This window comes from Formica exsecta, unplaced genomic scaffold, assembly GCF_003651465.1.
Source record: "Formica exsecta isolate Colony F162 unplaced genomic scaffold, ASM365146v1 scaffold176, whole genome shotgun sequence".
NCBI classification, from domain to species: domain Eukaryota; kingdom Metazoa; phylum Arthropoda; class Insecta; order Hymenoptera; family Formicidae; genus Formica; species Formica exsecta.
The window spans coordinates 389,726-408,895 of NW_021849077.1; the positions used below are offsets into that span (position 1 = coordinate 389,726).

Here is a 19,170-nt window from a genome sequence, read left to right on the forward strand (position 1 = left end):
CCGGGCGCACGTCGGTGAGTCGCACGCCTGGTAGTATGCGGCGGCGCACACTTCACGGCGCGCGGCTCACCGACGTGTTCCTAGCTAAATGTTGGCGCTGATTGGCTAGACTTTACTCAATAATAACTCCTTTATTAAGCGTTATAAAAAAAAAATGGTTCAGGACTTTTCGATTCAGTTTGAGCCAATCTATCTTCACACTTTGGGTGGGTCAAAAATTATCGGAAGATCGTGCCGAGGCTCGTGAGCGGGTAGAGCATAGTAAACTGAATAGAAAAGTCCTTTACCATTTTACGATTTTCATAATAATTATTGAGAAATTAATTAAAAAGGATCGACCAATTCGTGTGAGTATAAGATCGAAAGTTAATAAATATTGATTGGACTTTTTAGCCAGTAATCGAGGAGTTGGCCATCCTATCAACAGCAGTGATGCGTTTGAATATATCATGACGATGTGAGAGATATCCGTTGTACGATTTTTGACATTTTGCGGCTAATCGACATAGAATATGGTCTATCTTCCAATTAATTTTAATTTTAATCTATGCGCTGATGATGGCTCTACGCTTATTTATGTTACATTGAGTTGTTTTTACAATAAATTTTTATGCGCCCCTAATACTACGCTGGGCTCTTATTGCCATTATATCCCATTCTTAATAGACATTTTTTTATATTAGCAAATTTGCTGTAATATTTAAATTAGATTAATAATTTTGAATCATATCTATGTATATTAAAATTAAAACATTATATTCTGTAAATGTAATCTATGTACATACAATTCTTGCCGTTTTTCAACGAAATAAGTTACTTTATAAAGAGCTGCATGTATTATATAACTAATCCTGCACACATAAGAGCATAGTTATTTTGCATAAGAGCATATGCACTGATTATTTATTTATTATAAATAAATCATTAGTGCATATGTTTTTATACAAAATAATTCGTGTATGCTCTTATGTGTGCAGGATTATTCATGTAATACATGCAGCTTCACAAAACAATTTAGTCCATTGAGAAATAGCAAGAACTGTATGTAGAATATATTTATAGAATGTATTTATGTATCTCTTATTCACAAGATAGTGTAAGATATCATGTTCTTCTCTCTAGTATAAGTTTGCAGTCATCATTAGTCAGTTTTATAGAATTCTATTTTTGCTAGAATTGTCTGCTTTTAATTTCAAACATAATTGTGAAATAATTATTTTGGACGTGGTAAGCTAGTAATAAATTTTTCTTCCTGTTTCCTGGATTTATTTTCTTTTAGATCTTGAATATGTATAAAAGCATAATCATACATATATTGATGCGTATAAGCATAATTGTATACTGTATCACCAGCACTTTTGTATAAGTAGAACAAATTAAACCGAATAGAAAAGTTCCCTTGCATTATGTGATTTTCCTAATAATTTCTGTGCGATAAAACACACTGATATTATTAATCCAGCAATCAATAATTAATTAATAATCAAATTTAATTATGTATCGCGTCTAGCAACCGCGTAATAGTGGAATATTGTTTTTCGCCGCGTACTTATACTCGCACGGATTAGTCAATTTTTTGAAATTAATTTTTCATTAATTATGGCAAAATGGTAGAAAACTTCCCTACTCGGTTTAATCCGCTGTACAGTGATACCCGTGATACAGTTATTACCGGACACACAGCATACTCATATAAACAAATATATATAGATCTAATTTTTATTTTGTCAAATACTTTTAAGTATTCACATTTTTACAAATTTTATTTAATATCTGTGGCACACCAAAGGAAATTGTTTCTGATAGAGGCACAGCATTTACCGCGAACGATTTCACTTACCTGATTAAATTCCTCAAAGTTAAGCATCGTAAGGTTGCAGTAGCAGCGCCATGGGCTAATGGTTGAGCTGAAAGAGTAAACAGATTTTTGAAATCATCTCTTCAAAAGTTAGTAGATAACCCTCATGCATGAAAATCACATGCAAGTACTATACAATATGTTTTAAACAACACGATACACAAATCAATCAAAGCGTCACCGAGCAAACTTTTACTAGGTTACGATCAGCGTAATCATACAAACGCAGCGCTTAAAGATTTGATTGACCAATTAACAAACATAGAAAAAAATATTGAAGTAGAACGACAAACTGCGAGAGATATTGCAATCGAAGCGTCCGAAAAAATAAGAAATTACAATAGAATATACTATGATAAGAAACATAGATTACCTACTGCTTATAATCAAGGCGATTTTGTAGTAATCCGAGACTTACAGGCGAAAACCGGACAAAGCAAAAAACTTAAAACCAATTATAAAGGACCTTATGTAATAGCGAAAGTCCTGAATAATAATCGATATGTAGTACAGGATGTACCCGGTTTTAACCACACGTCAAAGGCGTATAACTCATCTATACTTTCGCCGGATAAATTAAAGCCTTGGAAAGGATCGGTAGATGACAATTAAGATTAGTATAAGATTGTTTATGTTTATATTAGGCTGCGAAATTTTGTGATTCTATAGCGTTGAAATTTAACTTTCAAATTGTGATATTGTAACTTGCTGTGATTATTTGTATTACGCGCATATTCGAGTCGAATGAAATGCCAGCATGGCCGAACTGTAAGATATCGGTGGGGAAAATAAGTTTCCCTAGTATTAGACCCTAGGACTCTTTTCTACTCAAGGAACGACAGCCCTGGATTAGTTATATAAAAGGGCCGCGAGGCAGTGTCTTAGAACATATATAAATGGAAGGGGAATGCCTTTGTTTCCCGATAGAAAAACATGTCGGAAGGAAGTAAGAAAGAAAATCATAGTTGCCTCTCTCTTGTGAGTAACTCTGCTCAAAAGTGCGCATGCACGGCCATGTGTGTCTACAAAAGTATGTATACTACAGACACGATGCTTGTATGTGTAGTTACTCCCAAGAGAGAGGCAACTACGATTTCTTTCTCACTTCCTTCCAACACTTTTCAGCCTGCTATTCCCCTTTCATTTATATATGTTCTAAGGGCAGTGTTGTTCTCGGGGATGCTTTCTCGCGCATGCGCAGCGCAATGGTAGAGAAATCCAGCGACGGCGTATGTAGTACATATTTGTGTATGTACATTACTTACAATAATATTTTTAATGTAAAAATGTGAATACTTAAAAGTATTTGACAAAATAAAAATTAGATTTATATATATTTGATATTAAATAAAGTTATTTATTATATAAAGTTATTTTAAACTTATATAAAGTTATTCATTTTAGAATTCTTCGTTAATAAATGGTGCTATTTTGTCCATCATTGTGATATGAGAACCTTGTACGTAATGTATTTTCACTGCACTTTCAGTAACCTAAAAGTAATTTCTCTTTTAAAAAATATCTTAAAAATGATAAAATGTGTTACTCTTTAATCAAAAGTTTACCTTATGTAAACCATAATCCTCCTCAGGAAAAGTGATTGGCGTAAGTGTGGGTTTTAACAGTATTATAGATGATTTTAAAGGTGGCAATAAAGATATATCATAATCTTGTACAGATATTAGACGATCGTAAACTGTTGTACAAAAGAATTTTTGATTTTCAACACTTAATACATCGATCTTCTCCGAAAAGTGAGCAGTAAATAGTTCTAATTTTTCCTCCCATGTACTGCACTTATTCAGCTCTAATGCAGACTGTAAATAACATAAATATTGTATTTTATGTAAATAATAATAAAATGATAATCTACGTTTAAAATTGAGACTGTATTTTCACATTTCGGATATACTACATGTCTGTATTCTTATTATTTAATTACTTTTTCTGTATTTTTGAACTACGTAAGTCAAATTATTTTGTCCTTTAATTATTAGCAATAATTTGTAATCAAGGATTACTGTTTTAATTTGATATTCATTTTACACATATGTTCAAATAATAAACACTATATTTTAATTATTGTAAATATTATATAATTCTTATATACTCATTATTATCATTTTTTCTTACTCAATGAAAACCATTTAAACGAGTCTTTCACTACTTCTGTAATCTGTATCATACATATATAAATAAGTGGCAAAAGATATTTTATCATGTAAAAATGCATATAAGGCTTTCAGAACCATATTTAAATATTTAAATAAATAATTTTCTATATTTTTTCATATATATTAACTGTATATGAACACAATTACGTAAACCATTTTTGTAGTAAGAAATCATAATGTGGTTTTAATAATTGACTAACCATTTCATTGTCAGATTCGAGATACGTTTTCATGAAACGAAGTAGGATGTCATTTTGTAGTTCTTGTGGTGAAGTATAATTATGAAATTCAATCAAAAATTTCATCCAGTCAGGAGCTCCATCTATAAGTAATAACCGTCCAACGAAATTCTTAGCTTCTAATAATCTTGCTAACTCAATAGCAATTAAGGATCCAAATGAATAACCCACTATTACAAATTCTTTTTGATCTTCCATTTTCTCCATTATGTACTAAAAAAATAAACATAAGCATATATAAGATAGTATGTAAAGAAAGCGTGAGAGCGTGTGTATAATCAAATATTGTTGTTTAAATACACAGCAATTTAAGTAACGATTTCAAATAGATTATGTTATAATTTCGTACAGGCAGAAGATATGCTGCTGATTCCATTATTGAACAAGTAAAATCCGGCATATTAAGTGCACCGTGTTGCATACATATCGCCGAAGATTTAATATTCGATTCTATAAGTTTATATATGCTTGCAGATCCGTCGATCCCTGGTATAAGGAATATTATGTTTTCAGCAACTTCCCTTTTTGTATCGAGTTCTACATAAATATCTGGACTCAAATCAGAATCCTTAAGTTTTCGTGTCAATATTTCGAAACCGTCCAAATTATTTGTAGCAACTTCAGTAGCATCGTACGTCTTTTCTTTCTCGGTTGCATTTGTCATTTTTCTAAGTGCAGCAAAACTGAGATTTTGAACATCTTGTTCTGTCAATAAAATATCAAATTCTCTCTCCAATGTCTGTTTAATTTCTACTGCCATCATTGAATCCATGCCTAGCGCAGCCAGTAATATATTTGGCGCCACTGTGTTCATATTTTTCAATCCTATTTTAAAAATTATATATTTTGATATAATTTTAATCAAACATTATTTCTTGTATATTCTTTAATGCACTTTGTTATATTAATATAATATATTTTTAATAACATTATTGAATAAAAAGTTACTTCCTATAGATGTTTTGTCACAAACTTTTTATATTATAGTTGTTTATAAACTCACCCATAATATTTGCAACCGCTTCAAGTGGATTCATTGCTTGGCTAGAATTTTTTTTCTCAGCAACAACCATGCTACTTACGATTGGCCGATCTTGTAGTAAAAATATTTCTAATGTGTCTAAACAAGAGGATATTCTTTGTTGCAATGTACCTACAATAACAAGTTCTTCGTCATTTTCTTGCATATCTGCGACAAGCCCAACTTCACCAATTGCGCCCCACTGTATAGCCAAACTATGTAAACCTTCTTTCATTCTTCTTTCACAAATTTTTTCCATTACGGAATTTGCCATTCCGTAACTTGTTTGGCCTGCGTTACCTCTTCCGCATGAAACGGAAGAAAAAACGACAAAATGTTGAAGTTGAGTGCAAATTGTTCTCGATAATTCGTCCATCTTTTTTGTCGTCCATGCCTTTGACACGAAAGATTCTTCGAATGTTTGTGGGGACTGATTCTTGAATATGCCATCTTTCAACACAACTGCGAGATTGAATATAACATCCACAGGACCTTGTTCTTCGGCAAATTTTAATATAGATTCGCAGTCTTTATATCTCGAAGTATCAATAGCTGTAACGATTTGTACATTTACACCGTAAGATTGCCATAATGTTACTCTTGATCGCTGATACCCGTTCCTTATTCCAGTTCGCGAGGTCACTACAAGATTTTTTGCACCACGTAAAATCAACCAATTAATTAATTCTAGACCAAAACCACCTAGACCACCTAAAACGATGTAGCATTTATGTTCCAGGCAGTAGTACCGGGGATGTGCAAGTATAGGCGCATCCAAAAGTTCGTCTTTAAACTGTGCTTTTTTTTGAGAATTTAGTATTTCAATTTTAGTTACTCTCTATTGTAGGTATACTAAAAAATGATCATACTTTGCCAATATGTTTTCCAGCAGCCATATATCTAAACGCAGTTTCTATTTCATCCTTTTCAAAGACTCTTCTGCATAACGGTTTGATAGCCCTTTTTTTTATACCTTCTATTATTTTATTCCACAATATTATCTTACCTTCTGGTCTGGCATAAAAAGAATTATCCAATATTATGCTGTGGAAACTAATGCCTTTTGAGAATGCAAATATTTCTAAAGGACTATTGGAAATCATATCAAACTTTCCAATTTCGAGAAAACGACCTCCCTTTGCTAAGCAACGGATGGATGCTTGCAGTTCTTCTTTAGCTAAAGAATTCAATACGATATCTACTCCGCGACCTTCCGTCTTCTAGATAATCATTTGTTCAAAACTCGTGTCCCGAGAGTTTCCGATATGATCCTCGGAAATAGAGGGAAATGTTTCTCTTATAAAGTGTTGTTTCTCGATACTCCCAACCGTTGTAAACACTTCGCAACCTTCGTAAAGTGCAAGGTGAATTGCTGCTTGACCAACGCCTCCCGTACCAGAATGAATTAACACTTTGTCGCCTTTCTTCATTTTACCTCTCAAATATAAAGCATAATAGCATGTGCTATATACGCAAGGAACTGTGGCGGCGTCTTCCATCGTCCACTCATCAGGTATGATCTAACTGAGATATTTATCAGCTACGCAAATATTTGCAAATCCACTAAAAATAGTAATTTGTATTATTTATTATAATAAAGTTACATTTTAAAAACTTTTTTTATTTTGAATAATATTCTGTATATAGTAAAGTAATACAAAGAAACTTGCAAAATATAACAATTCTTTCAATTTTTTTACTTCATCAAAAGTTTCTTTAATTTAAATATAAAAAAAAAATATTTTAAACAGTTTATTTACGAAAAATATATTAATTGACATCTGTGCGTATCACTATCTTACCCATTTGAACACAGTCCCATTATTCTTTGTCCATTTTTATTAAAACCAACAAATTCCATTCCGATTAAAATGCTATTATTTCGTTCGAGAGACGCGACAGAAGTCGAAATAAGTCTACCGCTAGCTATCATGATATCTTTAAAATTGATAGACGCATAGACAATTCTTATCTGATTTTCTTCGTCATTGTTGATTAAAGATATTCTGTTTTGCACCCAACAAAAAGTGCTGAGATCACCTTGCACCTAAAATAAATAAATATAACGATTATTTTAATCCCATTAAGCTTACATTAAATCATTACTTAAATTATAAATAAAAATATTACAAAGCATTATTACATTTTTATAAATACCGAATCTTCTCAACGTACCATTTGAGAAACATAAGCACTCTGTACGAGTTTTGGTTGTCGTAATGGTAATGGAAAATGCCTGTAAGAACCCCAAATGCTACCAGAACGTATAACATTGATGGGTAAATCAAGCTGTAGTTGCCTCATGTACAACAACTCTTGCAATGAAAAAGTAGGCACATCTTTATCTTGAATAAATACACCTCTAATCATTTTACCGCCCGGTTCTCTTCGCAAACAATTTACAAGGCCGATTAGTCCGCATTCGAAGTCCCCTTCTGCGACGACTATAATTCTCTTAGTTTCATTTTCTATGTCCATGAATAATTTAAGCCTGTCTATCCATGAGAATTCATAATTGTTTACATGCACAATCTGTAGATTCCTCTTATTAATATCGCGTATTTTCCTTAATAATATAATTGTCTTATCGTTGGTGCGTTTCTCCAAAATTACTTTTAACCCATATTTATCTAGACATGAGTAGTCGTAGATAGCATCCAATTCTTCGAATGTTAGAAGAAATCCTTTTGGCATCATGACAGATAATAATTGTTCATATAATTTGTTTTTATTTTTTGTTAAAATTCCGAAACCTATAATCATCAAACAATTTTCATTTTTTGTCAGTTTATCAAATTCTATTGTAGAAATATTATCAGGCAAAGCGATATCTTTTAACCGCTCGTGTGTTGCTACCAGTTTGATATCGGATTGAATTTGCGGTAAATCATCTAGTACTTTATTCACAAATAAACAATTTAAATTTTCCGGCATCACTTGATCGCTATCCTCCACAAATTCGATGATTTTTACGTTTACCATATTGTAACACTCGAGCGCAATATGCACCGACATTCTTGTTATGTCCTCTAAAGACATTACATCTAGATCCCGATGAGCAACAAACTTGTATTCTTCAAGAACGGGATGAATTGCTCTTTGTTGGCGAGATATAGCTGTAGCCACGACGCCGCTTATTTCAATTCCGCCGGATATCAAAGCATCTAAATGCTTATAATGTTGTACAAGGACTTCTGCAATATGACACAATAGCGCAATTTTATACATATATTTTTCGAAAAATGATATTGGGCTAAATATTGTGCTCATTTATATTACTGTAAACATACGATTTTCTTCATTTGGAAGCTTTTCAATTGGTTCTATATGAAATCCTGGGTCGATTACTACTTTACGAATTCTTGTTGGTACGGAGAGACTTCTCGAATCCAGTCCTAAAATCATCATTTGTAACATGTTGTCAATAAATGTTGCCCAGTTGTCAGTCCAGACAATATGACCATTCTTTCCCCTAATTGACGCGCTTTTTAATCCACGAAATTTGCCAGTATATTGATAACCACAAAGCTTCAATTCTTTATAGATATCTTTTGTATTCATCTCCTCTTCACCATTGTCATTTCTATCAATAAATGTAGTACATATTTTTTCGTCTTCAATATTAATTGGAATTCGTACTGTTCCAGTAACGACAGCATTGCTTCCTTCGATTATCTCGAATTTGCCACTATCTGTAAGAATGTCGATATCAATTTCTTGTAAACGCAGTTAGTGCTAATCATAGACATAGTATATCTAGACCGAGTGTTGAGAAGTGGGAGCCGAGGTGCACGTAGAAAAGGACATACTCTGTTTCGTGAATAAAGGCAAACGCTCGGTCTAGATATACTATGTCTATGGTGCTAATACTGTATTTCCTGCTCAAATCTGTGGTAACACTATTGACAGATTGCTCTAATGATTTATCTATTGGATACAAATCTTTTCTCAATTTATATTTTATACAATATTATCTCTTATTTGTATCTTATGCAAAAAATTTTTATTTTTTTGTATATTTAATTTACAAGATTAATTTAATTGTACAAGTCACCTTTTTGCACCATAAGAATTAAATCGACTGGACTTTGTTTTGATAATATTGTAGAGCGTAGAAAATTGACATCTTCAAATATAATTGGTATATCGCAATAATTTTGTTTCTTTAACCAGCCGATCATCTGCCATATAAGTAAAAGATATCCTGTAGCCGGTAATAAATTTTTTCCATCAATGACATGTCCAGTCATATATTTAAATTCTTCTTCCAACACATTAATAGTAACAATTGCTTCCCCTTTGTCAATTACTTTTTGTCCGATATAACGATACATATACCAATCTTTGGAATGATTCCATCTACAATAAATATCATTAATTAAACAATGTATAAAATATTATTTCGCGTTTTCTTTTACCGTCGTTAAAAATAATACAATTTAATTTTCTGCTTTTTAAAATTTTACTGTTTTTCTATAGCGAATATGACTGAAGAATCTTGTGTTACATTAAATAGAATTTACCTTATAAGGTGAGAAATCATTGGTGTACCACGAGTTACAGGAAACTTAACTTCCGGATATAAATTTGCAATTTGCGGCTGCAATCCTGCATTATAAAGTTTTCCGATACTGTATAAAAATATTTCAATATTTGGTTTGTGAGAGAATTTGTATAAGGCGACATTTGTCACTGTTGTCTTTAAAGAATCATTAAGAATGTATTGTAGAATGTTGTGCGGCGCTATCTCAATCGTCACTGCGTTATTTGGAATAAAACGCAGAGTTTCTGAAAATAATACGGGGGCTTGCAAATAGTTTGCATAATATTCTGCTAGACTTGATTTTGGAGATGCGTTAAACCATTCATAAGACTCATTTGGCACACCCAACCACTTTGAGCTTGGAGACACTTGTTGTGGCAATATTTGATTCAAGTATTCCAAAAGTTTAACTTTTGCAGGTTCGACGTAACGACTATGAAGAGGTATACGTCCGAAAGAAATTTCTTTTACGAAAATATTGTCATTCTGAATACGAATAAACTTTATTATTTATTTAAAATTAAACATATAATTGTAAGCATATAGATATATTATTTAATACTATTTAAGCGTTTTTACAAACCTGTAACTTAGCGAGGAATGCTCTTACAGAGGTCGTTGGTCCACTCACAACAGAATTATGTGAATTATTGTAACAAGCTACATCAATATCCGGTGGACAGATATTTTTCATAGTTTTGGAATCGAGATTAATTTCAGCCATTAAACCATCTATTATTTTTGACTTAAGAAATGCTAAGCCGACATAATATGCCAACATGATTGTTTCTTCGGCCGTCAAACATCCATCGGCATATCCACAAATCAACTCGCCAATGGAATGACCCATTATAATATCAGGAGTGATACCAATGCTTGTTAAAAGATTAACTATTCCGATCTGCAACACATATAATTTTTTATTACAACTTTGTAATGTATTTTTCTGTTGAATAAAATAATATTATAAAATATTATAAATTTAGCATTCTGAATACTATTATGTATATGTAATAATCTCTCTTTGAGAGATGTCTCTTCTTAAGAGATGTCTCTCCTTGAGAGATTCTCTTTTTGATTTTAGTTATATATTTTACAAATAACTTTAGTTTTTTATAAAATATTGATCTTTAAATATAAAACACTTTGTAAAAAATTAGAGAATCAGACAATACAAAATAATGCTGCAGCATATATAGACAATATATTTTATTTATAATTATATGTTTATACCTGTAATCCAATAAGGCCTACAAATAAATTGACGACGTTATCGACAATATCTTTGTCTTTATTTGTTAGAATATCTGTCACCGATATACCGTGGGGTCTCAAAATTGTGTCGCATTTCTGGACTGCTTTAATGAATGCTGGAAATTTCATTAAAGCTCGACCTACCAATATTTAAAAAAAATACTCGTATATAATTACATTATTTTATAATGTTGTGTAATACATTGTCTTAAATAATAATTTTACCTAATTGATTTAAACATATATAAATAAAATCTCTAGAAAATTGCTTATCTATATTTTGCAAATTTTTCGTACAGTATTATTACTATTTTAGTTTAGTTTAATCAAAATTTAGTTATTATACTTAATAAATGTAACTCATAGGATTACAAAATTTGCAAACTAGAGAGATATTATACTTGTTAACTTTGTTTCATGTTTAAACAAATACTTAAGAATGTCAATATATGTTTAAATTAAAAACTGTTACATGTTCCAAAAGTGCAAACAAACATGTTGTATATTAATAATTGTTGAATATCACATTGTAATGTGATATTTTTATAATTTATTTACCCATGTTAAGACATTGAAATCCAATTCCAGAAAATATGAAGCAAATCGGTCTTCTCGTACATATGTTGCTTTTCATTTTAATTATTGCGTTATCGGATACGTTAGATCCAGCAATCATGTATCCCCTGTAGAAATGCCCTTTTATATTGTCACTATGAATATGATGTAGCAAAGAGATATATTCTACATCTATTGGCCGGCTCTGTACCTGTAGGAATATCGTTACTAATCGTAAGTATACGATAATTATCTTATATCTTAATCAAGCAACGCGGTAGCGTCGCGACGCCAAGTATATAAAAAATTCTTTCCGGCTTGTCAACAGTTTTGCCTATGTACAAGGGCCGCGGCGCTACCAAGTAGCTTTTAGACTATTCTTAAAGTTAATTTTAAGAAATTTATATATATATATATTTAGGATGTCTGGTAAAGATTGTGCCAATGCTCTTGAGCGGGTAGAGCACAGTAAACTAAGCAGAAAAGTCCTATATCATTTTTTTCTACAACGCTTAATAAAAGAATTATTATTGAATAAAGCCTGGCTAAAAAATTTTTTCACGTCCGTGCATTCCGTCAAACTTTGCAATTTTCAGTATGCCAAATATGCCTTCAGATTTCAGGGATTACAGGAGTAGGGGTGCATTGTATGCAAAAAATGGAGGTACATTCTTAAAGTAGAGACGTCAAGCTTCAGTTTAAAAAAAAATCATTCGTCTACGATAATTTTTCGCGAAGTGATCGGCAGTCAAAGTTGGCCAATTTTCGGCAAATATTTTTTATGCCATAATTTTTTTGAGCAGTGTATATTATAATCGTAATACATATGTATATACATATATAAATATCTTATTTTTAATTATAAATCTTTGAAATTTGCACACAATTAATACTCTATTTTTAAACTCAATAATGGCTACATTAACTATTAATGCGTTTGTTTCAATAGATATAATATACCTTAGATCTGTTAATAATACTTCGCTCTTTTCACCGCTTTTACCGGTTTAAAATAAACTTGAATTTATCTTCAACGTTTACATTTAGATCCCATTATTAGAATTAATAATTTAAAATAAGGTAATTATTCAGAATCACGGCTCCACCTGCAACTGGGCTGCAAATTTTTTTACGGACTTTTTATGTTTAGATAGAAATATAAATAACCAATTTTAGTTGGCGGAGGTCCAAAAAAAAGGTATAGACCTTAAAAGGGTAATTATGGTAATTATTTCGAATAAGGCTATTTCTGAATTTTGACAAATATGATCGAATCTCTCGGTAAAACTCTTTGTTGTAACTTCAACAGTGATAATCAGTTGGGGGAGCACGTCCCCCATCACCCCACCTTCCCAAAAAACCGAAAAACCCCAAAAATTACCAAAGCGAAGCGAGGTCTAACCCACAACCCAAACCAAATTTTAGTTTTAAATCAGAAATAGGTTTGGGTTAGGTTATATTTTCCGGAAGTGGAGCCCCCCCCGTAGGGGGACGGAACCCATTGTGTCCACGCATATAGTATATATATATTTTATGCATTTAATATATTATCATAAATTTGTTTTATGTATTTGTGTTTTTGTGCGTGCAATACACGTGAAAATATTTTCTTATTGTTTTTTGTTAACAAAAAGTTTAATTTTGTAAATAATTTAAAATGGCAATAATAACATACAAGGTAAGTATAAGAAAGATTAGATTATTTGTGAAATAGATTGTAATGTGTACTTACGTCTTCTAATATAATTTTAACTGCTTCCTCCGTACATCCAGATATAGCTACGAGCCTAGGTAAATTATCGTCTCCTCCATTATTGACTTTAATTGTTGGATTTGATTTCAGTAATATGTGGCAATTAGCACCGCCAAATCCAAAGGAATTAATACCGATATAACCACCCTTATATTCTGTCGGTTCAGTGACTATATTTATTCTTCCTTCAATGACAGCAGTCAAATTCTTTCGTGGATGTTTAAAATGTATAGTAGGAGCCATTATACCAGTTTCCATCGCTATTAAAACCTTTATCCAAAAATAGCATTTAAATAAAAAAATATACTTGCATAAATTTACATGTGGCATTAGATTATGTAGTTGTATTAACCCTATTTTGCCAAAATATAAAAAGTTGATGGATTTGGAAATTTAAATTTAAATTTAAATCTAAAAATTTAGATGGAACTAAAAAACTATTATAATTACAATTAATTAATGTCGCATTTGCCATTTTCCCGTCGTTTTTGCTTTTACTTCGTTTTATGACTTGTTTTTGTGATCTGTACGTATTTCCTCTATAATGGAAAACTTACCAAAAATTCAAGGATTGATTGATTGAGAAACTTAAATTTGAATTTGATTTCAAAGTTTGAATTGAATTTAAAGATTAAGTAAATTTGCCGCATTAGCCTTTCTCTTACGTCTTTTTTGCTTTTTGACTTTGATTTATGACCATCTTTATGACCGTTGTTTTTGTGATCGTACCGACCGTACCAACATTGGTCGTCATTATATTGCACGTTTCGTTCTCGATGATAGTATTGTAGTCATGCTTGTCATGCTCAACATCACAACGTTTAGCTTCTAGTAAATTTGAAAAATTGGCGTCCCCGCCATGTTATCTCTAGGATGAGTCCTCTCCGCTTTCATATTGTTTTGTTGTGCCGAAACATCGATACATTTTTTTTGTTAGTCCTCAAAAAATTCATAAAAATTTCCATTGTACTATCATTTTACAATGCCAGAACATAAGAGGAAACGGTCAAGATCACGGTCTAAAGATGATCATTGACATAAGCATATCCGAGAGAAGAAATTCAGTGATATGCAGAAACAGTTGGATAACCTAACAAAGGTCGTTGAGGCGCTGGTTCACGTTCAAAAAGAACAGAAACCAGCAAATCAAAAAATTTGACACAGTTCATCCAAGACGAACTCTCAGACGACGAGCCAATCATTATCCAAGAAATAAGCCAGGTAGATAAAACGGCAGGACGTCTACGCTTTTTCGTAGATAGTTGGAGAGAAATCACGTCAGATAAAAATGTGTTAAGCTATTTAGAAGGATATCGAATCTCTTTTATTGAAAAACCCTTTCAAAAAATTTCACCGAAAGAGAAAGTACTTTATATGGAAGAAATAAGGCAAATTCAAGTAGAAATTGACAAATCATTACGGAAGGGTGCTATTGAGCAGTGTGAATATTGTGAAGGTCAATTTCTTTCTTCCTACTTCCTCGTTCCAAAGCCTGATGGGTCTAACCGGTTTATTTTTAACTTAAAAGAATTAAATAAATTCATTAAACCTCCACATTTCAAATTAGAAGATATCAGATCAGCTCTGGGCCTAATATCTCCAGGAGATTTCATGTGCTTCTTGGACTTAAAAGATGCCTACTTTGTAGTACCTATTTATAAAAAACATAAAAAGTTTCTTAGGTTTGAATTTAAGGGAAAACTTTTTCAATTTTTGTGCCTTCCGTTTGGATTATGTACCAGTCCATATATTTTTACTAAAATAATGAAACCCATAGTTAATAAACTGAGATTAGAAGGAATGTTACTAGTATTATATTTGGACGATTTTCTTTTTATTCATAGTTCAAAAAAGCTATGTGAAATAAACATCAAAGAAACTATTAATTTTCTGCATGGTTTAGGATTCATAATAAATTATGAAAAAAGTTTATTAGTTGCTAGCCAGAAATGTAAATATCTGGGTTTCATCATCAATTCAGTGGATTTCACCTTAAATTTAACTGATAAAAAGAAAAATCAGATAATAGAATTTGCAAATGAATTTAAGAAAGGAAATAGCTATAGAATTAGAAAATTTGCAAAATTTCTAGGAATTTTAACGGCAGCTTGTCCAGCAGTAGCTTACGGCTTTATACATTGCAAAAGACTTGAGAGACAAAAATCAGTGAAGATTCTGTGGATGTGATGATTGATTCCATTACAAAGTCGACTCTTAAACAATACAAGTGTAACTTGAAATGTTGGTGAGATTATGCACATACTAAAAGATTGGATATTTTCAACTCAAATACTTCGGACATTATTGAGTTTCTTAATAGCAGATATAAAAAAGGTGCAAAGTATAGTACGTTAAATACTGCTCGAGCGACTATTTCTTTAATTTCAGTATACGATATAAACAATGATGGTTTGATCTCACGGTTCCTAAAAGGTGTGTTTAAACAAAAACCAACTAAGCCTAAGTACAACACAACTTGGGATATTACACCGGTTCTAAATTACATTGAAAAACTTCATCCTCTTAAACAATTGAAATTAAAAGACGCCGCTGAAAAAGTAGTCACACTCTTAGCGTTAACAACAGCTCAAAGACTACAAACTTTAGCGTTGATAAACATTGAAAATATTTCGATATCCAATTCCGGTATAAGTATAAAGATTACGGAACAGATCAAAACATCTAAGCCAGGCGGTTTTCAACCCGAATTAATATTACCTTTTTTCAAAGACAAACCAGGCTTATGTGTGGCATCGACAGTATTAGATTACATTGATTTTACAAAAGATTTACGAAGCCAAAATACAAAAAATTTATTAATTGCTATTATGAAACCATTTGGAGCAGTATCCGCACAAACCATTGGTCATTGGATTAAGACACTTCTGGGCAAGGCTGGCATTGATGTTAAACAGTTTACAGCATACAGTACTAGACATGCGGCAGTATCCACTGCTCATAAAAGAGGAGTGGATATTGACACTATTAGACGAAGTGCTGGATGGACCCCTGGATCTCAAACTTTTTCAAATTTTGTAATAGACCCATTCAAGCACCTAATGACCAGTTAGCTCGTGCAATTTTACATTAAAAATAAGTTCTTTGTTTTATATTTCTGTATGAAATAATTGTTCTGTAAAAATTAAAAAAAAAGAATAATAATAATAAATAAATGAATAATTTCATAAAAGAAATTATTACGAATTATCACAATCTCTAAAACACTACAATACTATCATCGAGAACGAGACGTGCAATATAATTGCAAGATCAAACGAGCCCACCGAAGGCGGGCGAAAATCGCAGAACACGCTTGAGGTCGACTGACATAAACAGCTGCTGTAAACAAACTGGATGACAGATCGCGCTCAAACTCAGCATGACAATTGGGTGCAGTGATGCTAATTTCACCAACAAAATTTTTTTTCAATACATGTACCGCGGGACTTTTAAATGAGAAATTCCGGGTACTTTTTTTACAGAATGTATGTCAGTATTCCCACTTTATTGTGTGTACTCTAAACCTATTACTGTTATTATTAATCCTATTTTATTGTAAATTCACCTTTGCAATTTGACAATGACCGCTAACCGGCTCTGAATGTCCAATATTTGACTTCACTGAACCCATTAATAGAGGAAGCTGTCTTTTAGCGCATATAGCTTCATCGATGGCTTGAAGTTCCACAGGATCACCGGCTGGAGTACCAGTTACATGACCCTCCACGTAAGATAATTCAAGAGGCGAAATATCACATTCTTCGTAAAATTCTTCCAATAATATTTTTTGCTTGTCAAATGATGGAAAGGTAATTCCTTCTTTTTTAAAGCCATCGCAGTTGGTTTTACCATAGACAAAGGTCGCATAGATTCTTCTTGCATCCTTTGCCTTTTGTAGGTATACTACTACAGCTGCATCACTACGCATGTAACCAGAGCCTTCTTCATCGAAAGGTTTACAGTAGCCATCATTAGATAAAACTCCTAAAACAATATCATTTGTTCATGTTCATAGTTTATTGTTTCAATCAATATAGAAGATTTAATTTTGTTTCCAGTTTCTCTAATATTATACCAAGTTAAAAAATTCAATGTGGATATATATAAGCGAATTAATTGTGTCATTCAAAAATAAAAACTGCTACATTCAACAAAACATGAATTAACAAACACTATTATTATTATATACATATAATATATACATTATATACATTATTTTTATAAATGTATCAATAAATATTTATTTCATTTAACAACGCAACACACAACTCTGAACACAATAATATTATTTTTCACATACCCAAACGAAAAAACTGGTAAGTTACATTAGGATGGAGACACAAATTGACACTAGCGACAATAGCCGCATCGCAAATGCCAGATCGAATCATCCTGTAAGCTTCCACCATAGCGAAATGACTCGAGCTACATGCAGTATCGATGTTATACGATGGTCCAGTAACGCCGAGCCAATAAGAAATTCTGTTTGCTATCATGCTCTTATTGCCTCCAAAAATGGGTAATCCAGCAATCTATTAACAATTATGTGTGCAATACAATTTTTATATAAGTCCGGCAATGCCAGAGATAACTATTTCTTCTTCAGCATCTACGCTGACATATGGATTGAAGCGCTTGTTATTTTCCATCTTCCAAAAAAAGTCAAGTAATTCTGAAAAGAGATACCAGAATTTTATTTCAGTGTTACATCAAGCGATATATAAAAAAATTCTTTCCAGCTTGTCAACAGTTTTGCCTATGTACAGGGACCGCGGTGCTACCAAGTAGCTTATCCGGAGTTCTACGTCTCATAAACTTTCGATTAACATTCCTCAGGAACTAAAGCCGTAATCAAAAATCTAACGACACTTTTCACGTACAATGTGGATGCAAGCTTTCGATTGCGACCAGTTTGAATAAGATTGGTGCAGTTAATCCTGAGGAATGATAATCGTATACTAGAATTGTGATATTCCTTTCAGTTTCAGATTTCAGACAACTCACGTACCTATACTCGCACGCACACACGCAAAGCGATCTTGTCCTTCAAGCGGTGTTCACATCGCTCATGTACGATTATTCGCTTGAATGTGCAGAATGTTTTAAGAGACAAGATCATATGTGGATGCGTGTACATACGTGTGAGATAATAATAATGTTTCTATTTTATAAGAGTACGCGCGGCAAGAAGAGTGAAAAGTGATTAACAGTTATGAGAATATCGCGGAATAGTGCAACACAAGGAAGAAAAATGATAAAGTGAAAAGAAATTATTTACGCGGAATAGAAGTGCAAGGAAGAGAAGTGGAAGGAGGAAGAGAAATATCTTTTAATTGTATTAAGCAAAGTTAGGTTATATAAGCAAAATTGAACAAATGCTTTACACGAAATCTGCTTGAATCTGTGCATTATCAATTAACATATTTGTGATAAATAGATTGTTGGAAAATGATTATGGAGGCATTGAGAATTATATACCTTTTATATGTATGCGTTTATTCAATAAAATGGACTTGTTTTATATTCATGTTAAATGAAGCTTCGTAATAAAAAAAAATCCTTTATTGCTTTCTATATTTTGATATTTATTCACTTACACAATTTATATTATTATTGATTATACAGTTTGTATACAGTTTAACATCTATATTAAAATTATATCTATAAAATACCTATACAGTTTATCTTCTGTATTAAAATTATATCTATAAAAATAAAATTATATCTTATTAAAATTATATCGTGTTTTAAAAAAAAAAGACCTTACAAAGGT

At 31.9% G+C, this 19,170-nt stretch overlaps 1 protein-coding gene across 1 annotated transcript; it reads right to left on the minus strand.

Annotated features, from left to right (window-relative positions):
• Positions 1-3,166: 3,166 nt before the first annotated feature.
• LOC115233533 (fatty acid synthase-like) lies at positions 3,167-17,923 on the minus strand. Its single transcript, XM_029804014.1, is given in 17 exon segments — positions 3,167-3,351; positions 3,424-3,675; positions 4,233-4,484; positions 4,621-5,096; positions 5,275-6,130; positions 6,162-6,855; positions 7,095-7,339; positions 7,468-8,486; positions 8,583-8,984; positions 9,347-9,651; positions 9,816-10,321; positions 10,419-10,736; positions 11,069-11,229; positions 11,648-11,855; positions 13,377-13,667; positions 16,963-17,381; positions 17,698-17,923. Coding segments are annotated over 17 exon segments (6,693 nt in total). The 5' UTR covers positions 17,894-17,923; the 3' UTR covers positions 3,167-3,258.
• Positions 17,924-19,170: the final 1,247 nt, after the last annotated feature.